Genomic DNA, 19,354 nt, shown 5'->3' on the forward strand with positions numbered 1-19,354 from the left:
CAATTTCAGAAAATTAATTTCTTTTTACCAAACTCCGATACCTCGAAGCTCTAGAAAATAATCTGAAGACATCAATGAACTCGTATCATCGCGTGCTATGACATCGGGGCCTTAACAAAAGAATTTAACAATTTGAGAAAAACTTGGAAAGAAACTCGAGCATTAACTTACCAAGTTACCGAGCACGTTTAAATTCCTCAGTAACTCGTAGAAAACCCGGTAAATTGGTAGAATTAGGTCCGGGGTATTACATCCCATATCGACGTCGCCTCCACATCACCGTCTCTTCCCTTGGTCCATTGATCCCAATCGGCCTCTCTCGCACCCACATCGTCGTCTTCCACCGCGATTGCAAGCTCCATCTACATCCACTATGCCGCCGACTAGTGGGAAGAGGAAGAGATAGGAGAAACAGTCTTAGCGACCGATGCAGGAGGTAGCCCAACAATATCGACGCCCCACAGAGGTCTCCTCACGACCTATGGCGCCTCCGTCAAGTTTGGCACCTCCTCTCCCTCCACCACTGCCCGTCGTCGACGAATCTTCCCCAGCATCAAGTCATCAGACTGGCCAGTCATCTGCTAAGATCAGCGTTCGGCGCAAACCACATCCTGAAGGAGGTAATTTTCCTCACCCATACTCATCTGCCTCTTACCTTTTGATTTTCTAATTGGGCATAGTAAATTTTGGATCTTGGTTTATGGGTTTTGTGTAGTGAAGGTGGCTAATCGAGTAGGTTCAATATGAAACTATTTTAACTCTGTGTAGGAGGCTTATTGTATACTGACCGAGAGGTGATGCCACAGACTTTAACTTTGTGAAATCGGTAAAAAAAATAATGTTGAGTCCTTGGCATCAATATTTTCACTCGAGAGTATCTTAAATTCAGTCCTTGGCATCAGTTTTGCTGCTACTGATCCTCTTCTTGTGATAATATGAATGATTCTGTGTTGCTAGTATGGTGTGTCTCATCCAGGTCTTTCTTCAGGGACGGAACCAAGGGTGTGCTAGTGTGTGTTGCAGCACACCCCAACTTCCTGATCAAAATAATTTTAGTATGTATATGTACATATGTACAATCACCAATCAACTATGTATGACTGACCAAGAATGCCTCAGCTAATTAACTCACCCTAGCCTGCATTTTCCCATCAAACTAAACCCAAATGCCTCCACTGTAAGGGTAAATAACGATAAATAAGCAAGCAAAACAAAATCTTGAGCACCAACAATCTAAACCATATCCTTCCTTTTCCTACTGGGTCATCACTTTGTTCCTATCCTTCTTCCATGCCTATATTTTTTTCCTAACATATACTGCTCATTTCTTTGTTCTTTTCTCTTCCAAACCTGTATATTTTGTATGGCTTCTCCCTTCTTATTTTATTTGTTTGCACAATAGCCAGTGTGTTTAGTTAGTACGATTAAAACCGATTAATTATTGTATTGTTTTTGCATTTTCATTATGTTTAGTTACATGTGTCTTTGGCTAATTAATACTAATTGGTGTGTTGCTTTTCTTCTGGTGTGTCTTGCTTTGCCATTTTCCTGGTTCTTTCTAGTTCATGTTCAATAGTTATGTTTGCCAAAAGAAATCCCCAATATGTCACTTCATTTTGAAATTTTTTCTTGGTCGCATACGTAGCTTCTTATTTTTAGCCTACCTCGCTCATTTCTCATTTCTGGTTTTGTCCCTGTCTTCTTTCTCTTTTTTTTTTTTCTTTTTATCGCAACCCCCCCCCCCCTTAAAACCAAGACAGGGGTGGTGAAAAGCTTAAAAGCGGAGGAGACGGGGATTCCACACCTAATTCTTACCAACTCAATGTACATCTTCAATGTCAAAGTTGAAGGCTCATGTAAAAGATATGAGTTGTGGAATGTCTGACCACAATCGGTCTATTCAATGTATGTATTGTTTTTCTAGTGTTAGACAATTTTTAAATGAATTATTTTCTTATTAGTGTCAAATGAATTATTAACATTTTTCAGCTCATATTACGTTTTTGGTCTACTGTTAAGTCTCCCATATAAGTGGGAGATCGTGTGTTCCACACACAATAGATTCATATCTGAGTTGTTTAATTGATGAAAAGAAAAAAAAAATTTCATCTGATCTATATAAACTTACGAGTACGAGCGCGCCCGTGACGGAGTTCCAACCTGACTCAAGCTCAGGTTTTGCCAAGAAAGGACAATGAAACAATCATTCCAAGTAATTAAGAGTAGGACACTAATAGAATTTGGACAAAAGGGAATGCAGAAAGATCTGGGGATATAATAACTTCAGGTGTTATTTAAGAGGCTTTCGGCTTTCCCATTATCAAGTACTTGCATGGGGTTATTTAAGCAACATAATCCTTAATTAAAGAAGCAATCAACAACAACAACAATATTTTCAACATTAGAGAAATAAACTAGGTAGCTGCTTTAGATTGAGATACTATTAGGGATTCCCTTGCCAGAAAGTCCAGCTTCACCGGTAGGATAGAGCAAAGTATAAGGCATCTTGACTGGTCCAACTCGGTTCTTCAGCTTCCCGTCATTGTTCATGCATATAATACTATCCTCAATCTCAGCTAGTCTCTTTCCGAACCTCTCGAACGCTTCCAACACTTTTGTATCCGATGTCCATCCAGGTGTGTCTCTCTGCCCTAGATAGACTTCATCACTAGCATGCCTAGACAGAATTTCAATCAGTGAAACACCGATCACAGTCTGCAACTGAGCAGTAATAGTTTTCAAGAAAGCCAAATCAGGATTGGTCTTGAGCTCTTCATATTCGGGAGTTCCTATCTCAGGCATAAATCTCCTGCTTACAGTTGGCCGGTTCGGAAGGTATCCAGCAAAGGGGTACTGTCCAAAGTTGACGGCTGCATGGAGAGCAGAGGAAGTCCAAATGATGATAGTGCATGATTCGATGAGCTCGTCAAGAGTTTGCATTTTAGGCCACCAGGGTTCATTCTTTTTGTCACCATGACCCTTCTCCACAAGTTCCTTCCACCATGACTGGAGTTCAATGTCTTGTTGGACCATATAATCAGTCTTGTAGTAGAAGGAGCAGTAGTCTCTAACCCATGTTTGTATTGCAGACCAGATATTAAGTCCATCAACAGCAAATGGGTAGTCCTCTATCAGTAGGCGAACACCGTGTGGAGAATTGGCATCCTTGACAGCCACCCCTCTGTATTCAGCCAAAGCATACGAACTGTTAGATAAAGGTGCATGGAAAACCCTGTATTCAATCATATATAAACTAGAACTATCATTCAGCCTCTTTTAATTTTGAAGTATAACTTTGTGTGTTATCACAAATGAAATATTTCGTTATATGTTAAAAGGTAGTGGTAGAGGGCCTTAATAAAATATAAGATTTATAGATTTAATCTTATGTGGTATGTCATGTCACATAGACACATCAATGTAATAAATCATGTCATTTCATTCTCATGTAAAAATACAATCTTAACCTTAATAATTAATGGATGCTACATACTAATATGAAATATTTTCTTACTCTTTTAATATGGATGCGTATATACCAAATTTAGTTAATTTATTAATAATAAGGGTAAAATATTATATAGTCCTTATGGTTTGAAGTCGACAGTTGTTTAGTCCTTATAGTTTTATTTTAATCTGAATAGTCCTTAAAATCATGATTTTTCATCTAAATAGTCCTTATGGCCTATAACTGGGAAAATTGTCAGAATGACTATTTGGATGAAAAATCATGACTTTAAGGACTATTCAGATTAAAATAAAACTACAAGGACTAAACAGATGTCGACTTCAAATCACAAGGACTGAACAAATTTCAATTCTAATAATAATGACCAAGTTAATAATCATACCAAATTAGGCTTTTATACCATAAATTAATTTCGTAATTTTATTAAATTTCTTTCTATCTTTTTGAGTCGAAATTTAGTTCCATTTTAATATTTTATTTTTACAGTTTAAAATTATGATATCTATATATAAGCCATATTCTGTATCAAATTTTTAAAATAAAATAAAAAATAGAAAAATCTCTATCAAATTTCTTTTGGATGATTACGTATATATATACTTTATTTAGAATGAATTATATATATATATATGTAAAAAAAATTCCTAGATGAAATTGTTATTTCTTAGACAAATTATATATGTATATATATATATATATTTCATAAGAATTCGTGTTTTTGAACAAGTATATTCTCAGAAATATATGTATTTTCACACTATATGTTATGTTCAATCTAAGCATGATAATGATGAAAAGGAAAAGAGAAAGAAAATGCTAGAAATATATATTTTTTAATTATATAAAAAAGAAAGACAAATCAATTTTTTTTTCTCTTAATAAAAAGACAAAATAATCTAGAACCATTGGATTTGGAAGGATAAGATTGTATTTTTACTTAAGATCGACATGACATAATCTTTTTATTTAATCGGTGATGTGTCTAGGTGATATAGCATGTCACCTAAGATTAAGGCTAAGAATCATTTTCCTATGTTAAATAAGGTCCAATGCCTCACTTAAATCACTCTCAAAATGTAGTATGTGATTTAGGGGGAATGTATATCATCAAATGTTATGCATGCATCTGTTTATTATCACAAATGTTTTATACCTCTTCAGGAGATCTGTAGGGAGAGCTTGGTCTGGGAAGACCCAATTCTTATAAACCACAGCTGACAATTCCATTGCATACTTTCCTGGGAAAACTGTGGATTCCAGAATGCCACCGGCATTAATGAGTATTTGCCTTGCCTGGGCATTTATATTCATCGTGTCACGGAAGTGAGGATGCAGAAGCTTGTGAACTGGATGAAGAACGCTCAGTTGCCTGTTGGTGGCTATTACAAACGGTTCAATGACCGCATGGGTATTCAACCTGAGACCGAAAGATAAGGTATGTTATCAACATGATCAACATATATATTTTCTAAGCATTAGTACTGTTTGGCAGGGCTAATATACCAGTGACTGATCAGTTGATGAAATCCAGAGTCATTTACAGCCACGTAAGCCTTGGCCAGTTGCCATATGGAGCTCTCAACACCATGTTCAGCTGGTGTATATACTTTGCTAGTGCAACCCAAGTGATCTTTTTCAGGGTGAGGCAAGCTTAGTTCAATCACTAATGGCTTCAAAGTCCCATCACTTTGTAAGAAAAGGAGTGTCCTACTGGCATAGATCCTGTTATCAGTTTCATTTATCCGCCTCAGGTACGGCATGAAGTGATCATGATGGTCTAATATGAATAACCTGTTGTCCTTGAGTGCCTACCCAACCAAACAAAGTCGTTAAATTTCATCGTTACAGAACACATAAAATCAACACCACTCACTACTCAACATTCGTGATAGGCCGTTCCATTTACTCTGGTAATTAGTGCAAGATAATACCTGATGCACCGTTAGCCCATCCAAGTTATTCTTGATGTGTTCTTCTCTTACGGTACTGCGGTGATCGCCAAAAACTTTTGGATCTAGTTTGCTTGCTGGTGGAAACTCCTGTAGTCACATTGTAAGTAAATAACATGATTAAAGAACGACATTACAGAGGTAAGGAAAGACAAGCCTTGACCTAGCTTTGATCGATCGATGTTAATATTTCCTTTCTTCTTTTTTTTGTCAATAATTATAGACAAGAAATTATCTGAATATATATTACTTGGAGGCGACGAATAGTGACAGGGTTGACACCAGCCAGCATTTCTCTGGTAAATTCTGCATCAGTCCTCCAAGCAGTCCTATCCTCTGTTCCAAATCGATAACACATCTCAGTTAAACAAGTACATATGAATGAAGGAATATCTATAGTACGGGTTGCTGCGTCCGTGTGTGTTCAAAATGTGCATTGGCGTATTGCTATATAATGTATAAAGGCTCATACCTTTGATCACTTGAGGCACTGGGAATTTGAGGAATCGTTCGCCATCAGTTCGGAAAATTTCCTTGAACATGGTCAAAGGAATCTTGTCACCAACATCCTTAAATAGACCTTCAGGCATCGGAAACCCTCCATCATACAAGTTGAGAACATCTTGGAAGCTGTCAAACTCGTTAGGAGTTTTATCAAACTTGGATTGTAGCGCTGGTTTAACGGACTGAGCCAAAGATTTCAGTCCATAAGCAATGAAGTCGGACATCTTCAAGTGTCCGAATCGTTCATCTCTCGGAACATAAATGTCTAAGCGCAGCAGATCAACTAGAGGGATCTTACTCTCGCAGTTGGGATCTATTACGAAGGAAACATATCAACTATTGTCATCAAGCTTAACTAATCATATGTAAAACTAATCAAATGGAACATATGTCAAAGGGTAATTATGGTACCTGTCCTTGTAGGTGATCGACCTGTTCTTCCTCTACGAGGGTAAGGGTACTCGCTAGACCCTCCAAGAGTTTGACGGACATATTTCGAACCCTTGTCTGGGTCACCGAGATCATTGTAGCAAGCATAGTCGTAGACCCTGTCCCATTCCTCGAGCTCTCCTGTTCCATTTCCCCTTAACTGCTCAAGTTCCTGTTGTCTGTATTTGCGTAATGGCAATGGAGTATCACTCGGAAGATACGTCTGCAAAACATTCCTAGTTACGTCATCTTCGTTTGAAGTTAATTTACAAACCATGCATGTTTTTCTGAAGAATTTGCATGAATCGAGTTATAACATCAGTGCTTACCTTGTTAGCAAAGAAAACACGGTCTTTCTTGTATTTCGATGCAGGGTAAACCCATGAGTTGCAAACAAAGAGGATGTGACCGGCACTCGGAACATCTTCGAGTGTGACCGTCTTGAGGAAGAACTGACTGTGATGATTGTTTCTTATTACAAATGCTCCTGGAACTCCTATGTCGCCTTCAACGTCAAAGGTAACCTTGAATGTAGTCTCTCCTGCTGTTACCGGACCGAGTGTGCCGATCCAGTTCTCCAAATATGCTACTTTTCCGAGTTTTCCTTGCGACCCAGTTGCTGCAAATATTTACAAGAGCAAGATAATTAAGGAAAAACAAAAAAACAAAAACAAAAGAAAAACTACGTATATATAGATACATGGTACAAGAAAAAGGCACATTGTGTTGCAAATGTAATCTAGAATCGAAAACTCACAAGAATCACCACTAATGAGCTGCAAAGAAACGCCTTGTCCCAGAAACTCATGCACACGGTCGAGAACCGAAGCATGAAAATCATTGAAGTCCAACACATTGTTCTTCATGAGCACCACGGTTCCTTTGATCTTTTTGTGGGAACCATTCTTGAGGTTGTCAAGTATGTTTGGAACGGGAATTTGGAACATCTTGTATGCTGGGAAGAATAACTGAGCAAAGGTTATGAAAGAGCAGTCGAGGAAAGTTGGTTGTGAAGAGGAAGAGGGGTGCGGCTGTGGTATTTATAGAAACAAGTGATCGAGGAGGTCTTAGTTAAGTGAAGCGAGAACTCGTTCTTCACATTAATCTGCACGTTATTCCCTTTAGATATTTCTTTTATTTTTTGTCTGAATGTTTTCCATGAAACACATGTTGAAATAAAAACAAGAGATAAAGAACGGATGATGGAGAAAAATATGTGTAAAAAGAAACTGGGAGAAAAAAATTCTTTGCTAAATTTGTCTGATCTCGTAAGACAAGATTGATATAATATATGGTCCAACAGTTTTTTTTGATAGGAATATGATCCAACAGTTAGAGGGTTAGAGCAAGTATGAACTAGTTTCCCTTTTCAAGATTTATAGCAGGAAAAAAAAAACAGAGAAATTTATTTGGCCCGACTCTCATAACTTCAAATGAATGCATATGCCATCATTTATTTGGCTCCTGTACTTTTAGATTGTGAAACACATCCATGCATGTTGCCATCATATATCATGGATCGTTGAACCTAATATTTACCTAGTTGTTGTTAGATCAATTTGGTTTACCTAGTTGCTTAATTTCAATTTATGTTTGGTTTTTCTCCTATTTTAAGTAAGAATAGTTTGATTTAGTTTGAAGTGTGTCTGGGTATCTGTAATCGCGTGTTGTACCGTTGTAGGGCTGGGCTTGCTTGAAGGAAGAGCGAAAGGGAGAGAGAGCTTACGAGAAAGGACAAACTTCAATTGATTGATTTGATTCAGCTCACAGGGAGCTGATTTGTGGTTTATAACTACACTTCACAAATTTCTCTTAATCATATGAGAATTTAGATCTCATCAATCAACACATTTCCATTGTTTTCTTGATAAATACAATTTATTTTTTGAGTTAGTTATACATTACCTCGTTAATGTATGATTTATGGTGTTCCCATCACTTCCATGCATACGTGAAACATGCAGCGGCAGAAAACACGTTTTATTAGAAACCAACAAATGAAACAGATTACAACCGGTGTCTCATACCCACACATTATGAAGATGAAACAAAAATATACAATGGACCACAATTGCATGGCCTATTTTGGCTGCATATAAATCTTGTATTTTCCACTCCCAACTTGCGCCACTAGCAGACGTTAACAGAAGGGCAATTTTGTAATTGTCTCAGACACAAACGACAAGAGGGATGAGGCTGGTAGAAAATTGTTACTCTGATGCCATTGTTTAGAAAAAGAAGGGCAAATGAGTCTTTGTCTAACGGCCGACCAATGTGTTTGACCGAGAAATGGTATCCCAAATTGAGTGAAAAACCTTGGCTTGAGTGGTGTTTTGAGATTGAGCAAACGAAAACCTCCTCCGACCCGAGTCCTTGAAGGAATTTCACGAGGCGCGCAAAACCCAACTCCGACCCTAAACCAGAAACCGGAAACCGAAGATTACATCCTGACGGAGTTTGCAGCGGACGCGGGTTTTTGCTCCGTAAAGGGGTAGATGGCTCGACACACACCACCAGTTAGATCTAGAAGTTGGTAGCCAAGAAAGGTACTTTTCATTTTCATAAGTCACAATTATTCGAGATCGTAGCAGTCGGGTGAACCCCTAACAGTATTGGGTGAAACAATTGTCAAGTACTTTCTGTTGAGATATGTCTGATTTTGTGTGAATACATATGTCTAATTGCCCTGGGCACAGCTAGTAAGTGTGCTTGATGCGTTGTTGAACATACATTGTGTGCTAGTTTGATTGAAAATTTATGTAGAATGGGTATCGATTGCAGGAACAGAAGGGAAAGGAAAAATGGTGACTGGAGGGAAGAGGTACAGGGATCTTTTGCTCACCGATGACAACAACACGTAAGATTCAGCAGCCGCCAGTCCAACATTTTTGTTTATAAAATGACACACGTAATAATGTATAACTTAACAGTTTTCTATCTTGCTTGATCCATTCCGTCCCCAGGGACACAGGCAAAGTGATGATGGCGACAAGAAGTGGAAGCCGGAAGACCATGTTGAAGATGATAAGGTGATTGGTTCCTCTAGCACCCTTAATTTGGCTTTTGTTTTGGACAGAAACTAACGTTTAACACACTTGTGTTTCAGTTCACCAACACTGTTGTGTCACTGTCCAGTGGGATAGATGTCAAGGGTGTTGCGACTAAACCCTGCCGTAACAAGGAAGCCAACGGTGAGGTTACAGTCAAGGCATCTTGCCTGGCAGAACACTTCGCCATGACTATGTCATTCCTATCAGCAGAATAGGCAGTTGCGGGAGCTGTAATTGGCCTCGGTTCACTGAACTCTCTACGTTGTACACAAGTGAATCTCCAGTTATGTCGAATACTGGTTCAAAACTTTGACGTGCCGAACCGTTGCATCAACATACATGGAAGGAACCTGAGAATCACAGATGCGGACCTTGGGCACATTATACACGTTACCAACGGAGGTCTGGATGTGGAACTCGAAGGAAACACCGAGGACCCCCAGATACTAAACTTGAAGAGAAGGATTTCTAGGAACACGGACATAACCATACACGGGCTGAGGAGGGTGCTGATCGAGTCTGAACACGTCGACGGTACGTTTAGGAGCTGCCTCACTCTGTATGCCATGGCAACTGTGCTGTCCCCGGTAACAGGTATGGACGTGGACCCAAGATACCTTATACCAGTTAAGGATTCAAGGTACCTGTGTACAAAAAACTGGGCCAAATTTGCATTCGACAAGCTGGTTGAAGGGGTGCTGTCGTTTCAGCGGACGGAGGTTGAGTTGGAAGTTGTACCACTCCTGTTCCTCCAATAGTTCTACCTGGACGTTGTCAGAAACGGCATGATATTCGGAAAGAAAATGCTTAAGCAAGTAATGACATGGGAGGTAAGCGATGTCAAGAGAGTTGTTGATATGGTGGATGGTTTGGGTGGATGGGAAAGTACAAAGGTTGACGTATCAAAGAGGCATATGTGGGACGAAGAAAGTGAGAACATCGGATCATTTGATAAGAGCACAGGAATGAAGACGTGTGGTTGAAGACCTGTCTGACGTGAAGTCCGAGTTCAGTGTTGTTAAGTGGGAGGTCGGTTTAGTTAGGTCCGCCGTAGGGCGATTGGAACCAGACATTGGCCATCTGCGGGGCGTGGTTACGACATTAGAAACCTCACTTAATCGACTGCAGGACATAGGACTATCTCGGATTGTATCCGACGTCGTGATGAGAGTTATAGAGGTCAACCAGAACAGTTCATCAGGCAGGACCAACAATCACTTTGACTGGGATTGTATGGAACAATGGGCCGAGGAAGTAGAATATGGCAACAAACACACTTTTCCAGGAATGGAGTCAGATGGCAACGGGTCGCCCGACAACGAACCAGGAGTCGAGGCATACGGTGATGGGATGTCTAACAGCCTTACCGAAATTGTAAGTTGAACATATTTGTATGTTAAAAAAAATAGAACAACATATAACTTCGCTGACATTTGTTGTAATTTTGACAGTGGACGCCAGTTGAGGTGGTGGCATCACCATGTCATACCAATGCGGTGGGCAGCACCGAAAGCTCTTGCTTCGGAGCCGTGGCTGACATTTCGCAGAGGGAGAATACATACTAACCTATCTATTCAGCAAGAATGTATCAGCGGACAATGCTCTTGGGAGGTAAGCAGGAACCGAACTTTAGATTTCGTTCACATGACTGTTGCATTTATGTTAGGTGGTATCACCATCTAGAGTTTTTACTCATGACAACGCTGCATTTTATTTTGTGTCGTGGCAGCAACGAAGTGACCAGGTTCGGTGGGTGGGGGGTGTCTCGATGGGACCTGAGCTGCTTGTCCCCAAGGCAGCATGTTACCGCTGAGGTAGTGAACATGTCAGCTGCTTACCTGTCTGATGGCCAATGCGAGAACTGGTTCATGCCAGTCACAGTATCAATACGTCAATTTGAAGATTATTGGTCTGAGTGTGCAATGACTACATAGCCTCCATACTATTTATCATTTTCTTAATTGACTATGTGGTTACATACCTCCACTACTGCAGGAACGTGCCAAGGACATTTCCGCGGGAGTTCAGTTGGATGTTGTGGTGCCTTCTACCATCTCAACTTGCAGGCTGCAAAGATTTGTCGGCTGATTGTCTGTGTAATAAGGTAAGGACACCTTTGTTCTCACTGTCACCTTGGGCAACGGTTGAAAAAGTTTGATTCTTACACTAGAAACTTTGGTGCAGATTTTTGTCCCCATATATGACGGGATATCGAATCATTTGGTTTTTGGCCGTTGCGGACATGTTGAATGGCGTGTGTGAAATATGGGACAGTGCCCCCGAGGATTCAGCGAAGACACGCAGGCATGATTTTGCCTTTGCAGCGGTGAGTTGTTCCTTTTTAATAACATCTCTTCTGTCTAAATCACATAGTATCTGGTTGTGGATTATTTGTTGGTGCTAGTGAATAAGTTGTTAAATCTGTCTCACTTGACAACATATAGCTTTAATTGAGAAGGTGTTTGGCAACGAAATGCTAACGTCACTTGCCGCGCCCGGTCAGTTCCGTATTAGTTATCTGGCCGGAAGTCCTCGGCATTGCAGAAACGAAGACTCTGGAGTTTATTTAATGAGAAACATGAAGTTCTACCGACAATGTTGGTACGAAGGGGTAAGTGGTTCGATACATAATCACAAACACTTGAACACTGGCTCTCACGTGTCTTTTATGCCTGAATGTGTTTCTTTGTTTATTTTTTCGAATCAGTATAATTCCGGTGACCAGCGGGTACACCTGGCGCTTGAGATTGTGAACGACCCCAGGAATGAAATATTTGAACAAATGTGTAGTGCTGCGGCAGAAGAAACCAGGGACAACATGCCTGCTACTGAGGTCCCAGTGTTATGTCGTGGGGAAGATGGATCACTCGCAACAACGGGTATCAAGTTCAACGCACGTCGGTCCAGGCGCTAATGGATTGTGTGATAAGACCGGCTACAACCTGTCCAATCACCAGATGTATGCTGCTTATGTGTTTAACGACCCTAATGTTGTGTTCTAAAACTTAGGTGTTTATGTGTTTAACGACTGAAAATGGCCTTAATGTTGTGTTCTAAAACTTCTAAAACGTAGGTGTTTATGTGTTCAACGACTGAAAACGGCCCTAATGTTGTGTTTAAAAACTGTGGAACATATCTGTACTTTTAAATTTGCCTATCGATTGAAGATAGATGTTGTCCTCAGAGGAATGGAATGGAATGCTATATTTTTTCATTCATTCATAATCTACGAGTCTTATCTACGTTCCTCGGGTATCCTGTCACACCTCATTTATTTTTATTTTTTTTGATATACAACTCATATTTCAATTATAGAATAGAATTTCCATAATCAAAATATGAAAAAAATTGGAAAAGAACAACTCAACACCAACTAACTGAAATTTTATTTTTCATTATAAAAAGTAACTTACAAAGATAGACTTAAGAAAGTCTACATCTTATTCTAAAGGAAAGCAAATAGCACACTAATTTTACAGAAAATTTAAAAAACATCCTTGCAAGAAACCAACTTCAAACAACTTGTTTATTACCTGCAAAATATTTAAAGGGGTGAACATAAATAGCCCAATAGGAGGTAAAACCTCTTCAAACAATACAATACCAGTCAAAGAGACAACATGTATGCTTATGTATAATCTACCTCATATAGTTCATATAACAAAATACTTCAAGCCTACATGTCCCATACCATGTACTTTTACCACAAGAGTGGCTTGGAGTATTTAATTACATGAACTATCTCCCACTCACTCACATAACCCCTTTTGCTAATCCTCTTGCCCATTCCCCTTTCACCAATCCCGAATTACCCTTTTACATAACCTATACTACTTGCACGTCAACATGGGCATACCTGGGATATGGTTCCTGCTGAGGATATGGACTCAACTATACAAAAGTAAAATTTCTAACTTCTTTACCCAAAGTGTTTTATGCATAGCACTAATACTTTCTTAAACAACGATTTCACCAAAAAGAAGTAATTCACATAACAAAATATAAAGCAAGTATTGAGGTTCCCCAAGTTTCCTCCTACCTTTGCCAGATCTCACTTCAAGTTTCAACCTCCTAATAAAAGATGAATTATTAGTTAAAAAGTCTAAACTAAACTGCTAAAACAAGAAATAAAGTACCAAAACAGTATTTTACAGAAACATGCTTTTCTGTACTTAAACATGATTTTCTGTACCAGTTAGAAACAGACTGAAAACTGTATAAAGCTGCTCATAATTTGACTTCGAGGTCTTCTAATGACTTATAGCAAGAAAACAGAAGAAACTATGAGAGTTGGAATCACCCCAAAACGATTTTCATTGAATTAGTTATGAATTTTCAAAGTTCAGCTTCAGTTTTGAGTTTTTCTGGAAAATTTCTGCTAGAAGCCTATTTAAAGTATATGAAAGTAAAACCATGGACAATATGCAGAACTAAACTTCTAGATACATATTATAGACATTTTGGTGTTAAACAAACAGAAATCACAGACTTTTAGTATAAAGGAACCTACTCAAACATCACACTACTACTCAAAGAAGCAATAAAAGTAGTTCTAAATCTTATAGCTAGTTTTGAGCATCCTCAACCTTTAGTTTTTACCTTTGATTTCATAAACAAATCACAAACATGATATTCTAAATTCAATACATCTATGATTGCATAACAACAAAGATTACAAAGAAACAAAAAGTGCAACTGAAAACAACAAAATTCTGATATCATAAGATAACTTCTTAACTTACTGTCCAGTAAACTTTTAGGCTAAAAACGACACAGTTTGGCTGGGAATTTAAAGATGGTGTCTTCACTACATTTGAAATAGACATCCCAAAGAACAATCTGGAACTAGAATCACACAAAAAGGATTTTTTTACAATTACTTATGGAATTTTGAATTTCAGATACAGCTCCAGTTTTTGTTTAAAAAAATTTGCTGATACAAGTCTATCTCAAATTTTAAGGCAAGTTTCCAAGACTTGGGATCCTAACCACAACAGCCACTGCATAACTTGATTTTCTAAAATAGAGAACTGATTTGGCTAACCAAGGAATTCAATGATCATGCTTACAACACACAGCTTTTTACAACAAGAAAATCAGAACCAATGCTCAATTACAACTTTTTAAATCAAAGAAACAATCATACACAAGTCTCAAAGTGATCTCAATCTGATACGGGTGTATCCTAGCCTTTTAGGGATTAGCCGATTCTTTCTCCAAGTTAGTTAAGGAAACAGTTTTTCTAGCTTGTTAGAGGAATAGTTTTCCAACTTAGTTTGGGATTAGTTGTCTAACTTAGTTAGGGAGTACTCTCCAAGTTAGATAAGGATTTATAGAGATTTAGACTCTATAAATAGAGGTGTCTAGCTTAGTTCTAGATACAAGAGTGAAACAGAGACAACATCTGTTTAGACCAGAGGGAAACAGAGAGATAGACCTGTTTAGAGTTATTGTGAGGAAATGATTCAGACAATAAACATTGTACCTTTGCACAATAATAAGAGAAGATATATTTCTTCGAACCTACATTCCTTGTGTGTTTCAACACTATTAATAATTCCGCTATTAGTAGTATCCGCCTAGTAATTTGTATCACAATCTAATTTCACAAACAAACCAAAATAGAATCACACCTGAGTTCCTACACCAATGTATCTCTCCCTCACTCTAAGTATGGGGATTGCTAGAAGACCTATCTCCAAAATACTGAACACAGCTATTTATAGAGTCTAGGAACTTAATCCCTAAGATATGAACACATGAAGCAAAATCGATTTGTTCAACTGAGTACTTACCCGTTTAGCTCCTAGACCCGCCACCTCTAGGCTCCTAGGGTTCCAGCTCCTGCAAAATAGCTTGAAAGAGTCATCGATCAAGCTCTGAGAATTTGACACCTCCTGCTTGGCAAGGTCGGTTGCTAATATTTAAGATTTTCTAGGTCGGTTTCTGGGTTTCAAGGTGGTTGAGCAAGATTTCGGATGGGACTGATCATGGTTCCGGATTGAGAAGCATCTGGTGGAAGAGAAAGTCGATGAAGATGAAGGACAAGCTTCTAAGTTTAAGTCGTGTTTTCTGTCTATCCATCTGCGACAACACTTTCTAAACAATGTTTTAGTTTGAGCTCAAGTTTTGGGTTAATTGATATTGGGCCAAGTTTTGATTTATGGGCTAAAAACTCTCCTAAAAAAATAAATAAAATAGAAATAATCTAAACAACTAAAACAGTTTTTAACATGTATTAATATATATATGTATATATATCTATACACATAAAAGATTTAAACCAACAATGCAGAAAATTAGTTAAAATTTCTGAGTCGTCACATATCCCCTCCAGTAGCCAACCATCTCATCGGATAACGGGAGTGGGGGAGGGAGTTCGAAAAGGTTCTCCCCTCGCAAACCAGTCAGCTGAATGTCTATTAACTGAATATAAAGAAGGTTGGCAAGGTTAGGTCGCGTTAGGTGGAATATCATGGTTGGAGTCGTTCGTTAGGAGCAGGTTGTTTTGACTAGTGGAACAAAATCAATGGCACTCCAAACAACAGAACAATATTGATTCCAAATACATGGGCCTTTTACGGTGGCCAGGACCAAAACATACTGTAAGTGACCACATTACGGTCTAGTATCGTCTAGTTAGTACAAGCCACCCAAAAGAAAGACCACAATACATGAGGCGCAAACACACCTAACTACCGGTGATCGGACACACAACCCACAACGCAATTCCGAGACCGAAAACTGAAGTCATGGTGAAAACAAAAGTCTGCCCATATGGAAAAAGGTCGTTGGGCACTCACCCTTCCAGAAAAAGGAGTGTCTGTGTACCCTGTAACCCTGCAGTGAACATTTGCAACATAGGTCAAAACGCATCGACAAAGGGATGCGCAAAGTACACAAAACACATCAGCCTTAAACTCACAATGAACCCGGAGCAGAACCAATAAGTTCTGCCAAAATTCTCCTTAGTGTGGGATACATAGGAATCCATTTCCTTATTGCATATCTAGCATCTTCGTTTGCGCTTTGTATAATTAGCAGCATTTTCTTCCTGAAATTTTGATATACACAATTAAAAAAGCTCTGACGTACTCATGAACAACATCAGTTAGTGCTGCGACATAGACATCTATAAAAATGGCATACTCACCGGTGTGTCACTCGTCTCTCCCTGCTGCATCTCATCCACCCACTGGTAACCCCCGCAATCAGGTGATCTGCACTAAAACCATCCAATTCGAATGTTAGAGGTTAGCTCTGCATACCCCGAGTATAAAACATTAAAACAAAAAGGGAGAGTGACTAGGACATTTGTTTGACAACACTCCCAATAAGGCCTATCTTCACGGGTGTCATGCATAAAATGAATCCGCACTCTCGTGTTCCCTCCACACAATGGGCACCTCGGACTGTCATCTGCTGTCTACGGACATGGTTTGCACCTCGGAGTGTCATTAGCTGTCTCCGGACTATGCTGGATCTGCCCGCCGTAAGGGTGAAGACACGTCTGAGGAGGGGCCAGTTTATATTCTTCCCGCCAGGAGACTATTTCCTCTACGAAAGACTTTTTCTGCATCCAAGGGCCATAGTAGTTATACCAGCGCGCTTTGTCATCATCCTTTTCAACCAGGTTAGGCAATAAGAAGCGGGCATTCTTCCTTCACATGACCTAGTCTACCACACCTACAACAAAAATCACCCAGACCTTCATACCCGTACTCAACTCGGGTGGAGGTGTACTCACCGAGCGGTAGCTAAAAACCAATGGGCAGAGGGTTTCGAGAATCAAGAAGGACCTTAACCCGGAGAAACCCTCTACGGTAGACGTCTATCTCAGATTTTTCTAAATCTAGAACCGTGCCAATTTCACATCCAATCCTCTCTGCTTCCGTACGGTTCATCCTCTCGTATGTCAAACCAGAGATCTGCACCCAGTACCAGACCTTGTGAAGGTGCTCATCCCCGACGGCCAGGTTCGGTAGCCACTCCACAACACTAAACCGCATGTTTTCAACATGCCAAGGACCTTCCTCCAATAATGTCTTGGCTTCATCAGCCGAGACCTTGATGGAGAACACATTTTGATGGATATGAGCTATGTCAAGAACACCAATGTCCTTCCAAGATCTAGCTAGAGAATCTATGATTTCACCGACATCCAAAACCACATCAGCTATAATAGCACCAAGTAAAGAGACCTCATGATCAATATCCTCCGGGTCGGATGAGTACGGCCCTGTGGAGATAATACAGTCTTGCAAAGCCATTAAAGAACCGAGGAAAGCAACCCTGTTTGACGATACCTTGAAACAAATGGTTAAGAAGGACAAATTGACAATGCTCGTGACTAAGGGATCCAAGTTTAAGGAGAACGAACTGTTTTTGTTATGGGTGGGACGGTGTGGGGGGGGCGGCATGCGATCGACATTCCAAAATCAACCGTTGGTTGCAGAGACATAAAGAAAGGGACTACCTGGGCCTCCCGACAGTACTTGACGGCCCACTGGGCCGTATGAATGTTTTAGAAGGCCCAACGACCATCCTAAGGAGAGTACAACCGTTTGGGTCGCCTAACCGGATACCCTCACCGGAAAAGCTAGTCCACTTTTTCGACCGAATTTGGTCCTTAATGTACTGTAAGACGCCACAGAAGTCCGAAAGTGAATATGCGATGCCGGTAACGAAAAGGAGAGTGCGCCTTTCTGTCGGTTTAACCTGCAACCAAGAGAGACCAGTATAAGTCATGTATCTTGTAGACCAGAATATCACACTCGCATTTGATGGTACGACAAACCAAAAATTTGCAAACAAAATAGATAAAGAATGACCGGAACCGAAAAAGATAAGGAACAAACCGATCCGTTAGGCTATCGACGCTAGGACAACGAAGCAATCGATGCGGCAGTCATCCCTCGTCCTGTACTAGAAAGGTCCGAACGTCGAGCCTCAGATTAGTCTCAACAATGAAAAGAGCAAGAGGGATGCTGCGTTTTTGTTGCGATTGATCTGTGCGTCGAGTTTGCTCGGTAGTGTCGTCAAGGATGCAAAATCAAATGGGAGGAAATGGTAGTTCTGCGATGGCAGAAACAAGTCAGTACTGTTCGGTGAGATTTATGAGGCTAGATTTATACTAGGGTTTCTAAATTGTTGGGGCCCCATTTAGATATGGGCTCTGTGTTTGAAAATACCCGGCCCTTCTAAGCATTAAGAATGGCATGACACGTGTAATACCCCGGAAATTTTGATATTAATTTCTAATATTATTTTGGAAATTATCTAAGTAAAAGTTGTACGGATTTGTGGTTTAGTGAGTGGACTAGAAGTAGTCGAGTTTTTATTTTCTTGAAAATGCTTGGTTTTGAAGGGTCAAAAGTTGACTTTCTAATCTGTTGGGTTTCTCGAGAAACTTCCTTCACGAAAGTTGTAGAGCACAATGATACGAGTTCGTAGACACGTGGCACGCATAAAACGGACTTCGTATGAGAAAGTTATGGTCAGCGGAAGTTCATGGCTTTAGGAGATTTTTGGGTTAAATAAGAAAGTTTAGGGTTCCATTTCCTTTTTCTCCGGAACCTATTCCTCTCTCTTTCTTCTCTCTCTCGTGATACCTTCGGTATCAAAGTTTTCTAGCAGACCCGACCCGAACCCGGACGATCCGACCCGACTTTTCCGACCGACTCCGGCCGACCCAGACGACGGCACCGGTCAAAAAATCTTCCTCACCTCAGCGCAATCCTCCTTGTGTTGGTGAGTGAGGAGGACTCGGGCGGATTGGCGCTAATTGAGCGCAAACAGTGAGAGCGGCGAACCGGTTTGCAACCCAACCGAATTTCTCACCTCCGGCTGCGGCGACAAGGCTGGAAACCGGTCGGGATAGAAGCTCCTTGACGTCCTGGTTTGACTGCTGGTGGCCTTAAAGCTCGACTCACGGCGGTGGTGGATTCCAACTT

At 40.0% G+C, this 19,354-nt stretch overlaps 3 protein-coding genes across 4 annotated transcripts; 1 reads left to right on the forward strand and 2 right to left on the reverse strand.

Moving 5' to 3' along the window:
* Window positions 1-2,309: 2,309 nt before the first annotated feature.
* LOC101311821 (probable linoleate 9S-lipoxygenase 5-like) lies at window positions 2,310-7,335 on the reverse strand. The gene is made up of 9 exons (XM_004309896.1): window positions 7,109-7,335; window positions 6,681-6,970; window positions 6,334-6,574; window positions 5,891-6,235; window positions 5,669-5,754; window positions 5,401-5,508; window positions 4,973-5,277; window positions 4,623-4,886; window positions 2,310-3,181 (listed from the first exon to the last, which is right to left on the reverse strand). The coding sequence occupies exons 1-9, from the start codon at window positions 7,296-7,298 to the stop codon at window positions 2,428-2,430; spliced, it is 2,583 nt and encodes an 860-aa protein (XP_004309944.1). The 5' UTR covers window positions 7,299-7,335; the 3' UTR covers window positions 2,310-2,427.
* A 1,444-nt stretch (window positions 7,336-8,779) lies between these two features.
* Window positions 8,780-12,315, forward strand: LOC101294134. Its single transcript, XM_004309914.1, has 10 exons — window positions 8,780-8,897; window positions 9,133-9,208; window positions 9,315-9,380; window positions 9,458-10,775; window positions 10,853-11,012; window positions 11,131-11,310; window positions 11,397-11,505; window positions 11,586-11,727; window positions 11,905-12,012; window positions 12,109-12,315. The coding sequence occupies exons 6-10, from the start codon at window positions 11,247-11,249 to the stop codon at window positions 12,313-12,315; spliced, it is 630 nt and encodes a 209-aa protein (XP_004309962.1). The 5' UTR covers window positions 8,780-8,897; window positions 9,133-9,208; window positions 9,315-9,380; window positions 9,458-10,775; window positions 10,853-11,012; window positions 11,131-11,246.
* Window positions 12,316-15,941: 3,626 nt separating this feature from the next.
* Window positions 15,942-17,977, reverse strand: LOC101312114. 2 transcript variants are annotated; one of them, XM_004309897.1, is made up of 4 exons: window positions 16,714-17,977; window positions 16,555-16,621; window positions 16,327-16,455; window positions 15,942-16,241 (listed from the first exon to the last, which is right to left on the reverse strand). In XM_004309897.1, exon 1 carries the CDS (start codon window positions 17,819-17,821, stop codon window positions 17,159-17,161), a length of 663 nt encoding a protein of 220 aa, XP_004309945.1. In that variant the 5' UTR covers window positions 17,822-17,977; the 3' UTR covers window positions 15,942-16,241; window positions 16,327-16,455; window positions 16,555-16,621; window positions 16,714-17,158. The 2 variants fall into 2 exon arrangements, with proteins under 2 accessions (XP_004309945.1, XP_004309946.1); XM_004309898.1 differs by having other exon boundaries at window positions 16,555-16,626.
* Window positions 17,978-19,354: the final 1,377 nt, after the last annotated feature.

This window comes from Fragaria vesca, unplaced genomic scaffold (genome assembly GCF_000184155.1).
Source record: "Fragaria vesca subsp. vesca unplaced genomic scaffold, FraVesHawaii_1.0 scf0513155, whole genome shotgun sequence".
NCBI lineage: Eukaryota > Viridiplantae > Streptophyta > Magnoliopsida > Rosales > Rosaceae > Fragaria > Fragaria vesca.

What these genes read in the sequence shown, in the direction of transcription:
- LOC101312114 (XM_004309897.1), bottom strand. Translation starts at nt 17,821, where the DNA reads ATGCCGCCCCCCCCACACCGTCCCACCCATAACAAAAACAGTTCGTTC.
- LOC101294134 (XM_004309914.1), top strand. Translation starts at nt 11,247, where the DNA reads ATGGCCAATGCGAGAACTGGTTCATGCCAGTCACAGTATCAATACGTC. An exon ending in CTGATTGTCTGTGTAATAAG is followed by an intron (nt 11,506 to 11,585) that starts GTAAGGACACCT and finishes ACTTTGGTGCAG; the next exon opens with ATTTTTGTCCCCATATATGA. An exon ending in GACAATGTTGGTACGAAGGG is followed by an intron (nt 12,013 to 12,108) that starts GTAAGTGGTTCG and finishes TTTTCGAATCAG; the next exon opens with TATAATTCCGGTGACCAGCG.
- LOC101311821 (XM_004309896.1), bottom strand. Translation starts at nt 7,298, where the DNA reads ATGTTCCAAATTCCCGTTCCAAACATACTTGACAACCTCAAGAATGGT. An exon ending in GTGTTTTCTTTGCTAACAAG is followed by an intron (nt 6,575 to 6,680) that starts GTAAGCACTGAT and finishes AATGTTTTGCAG; the next exon opens with ACGTATCTTCCGAGTGATAC. An exon ending in AGTGCCTCAAGTGATCAAAG is followed by an intron (nt 5,755 to 5,890) that starts GTATGAGCCTTT and finishes GATTTGGAACAG; the next exon opens with AGGATAGGACTGCTTGGAGG.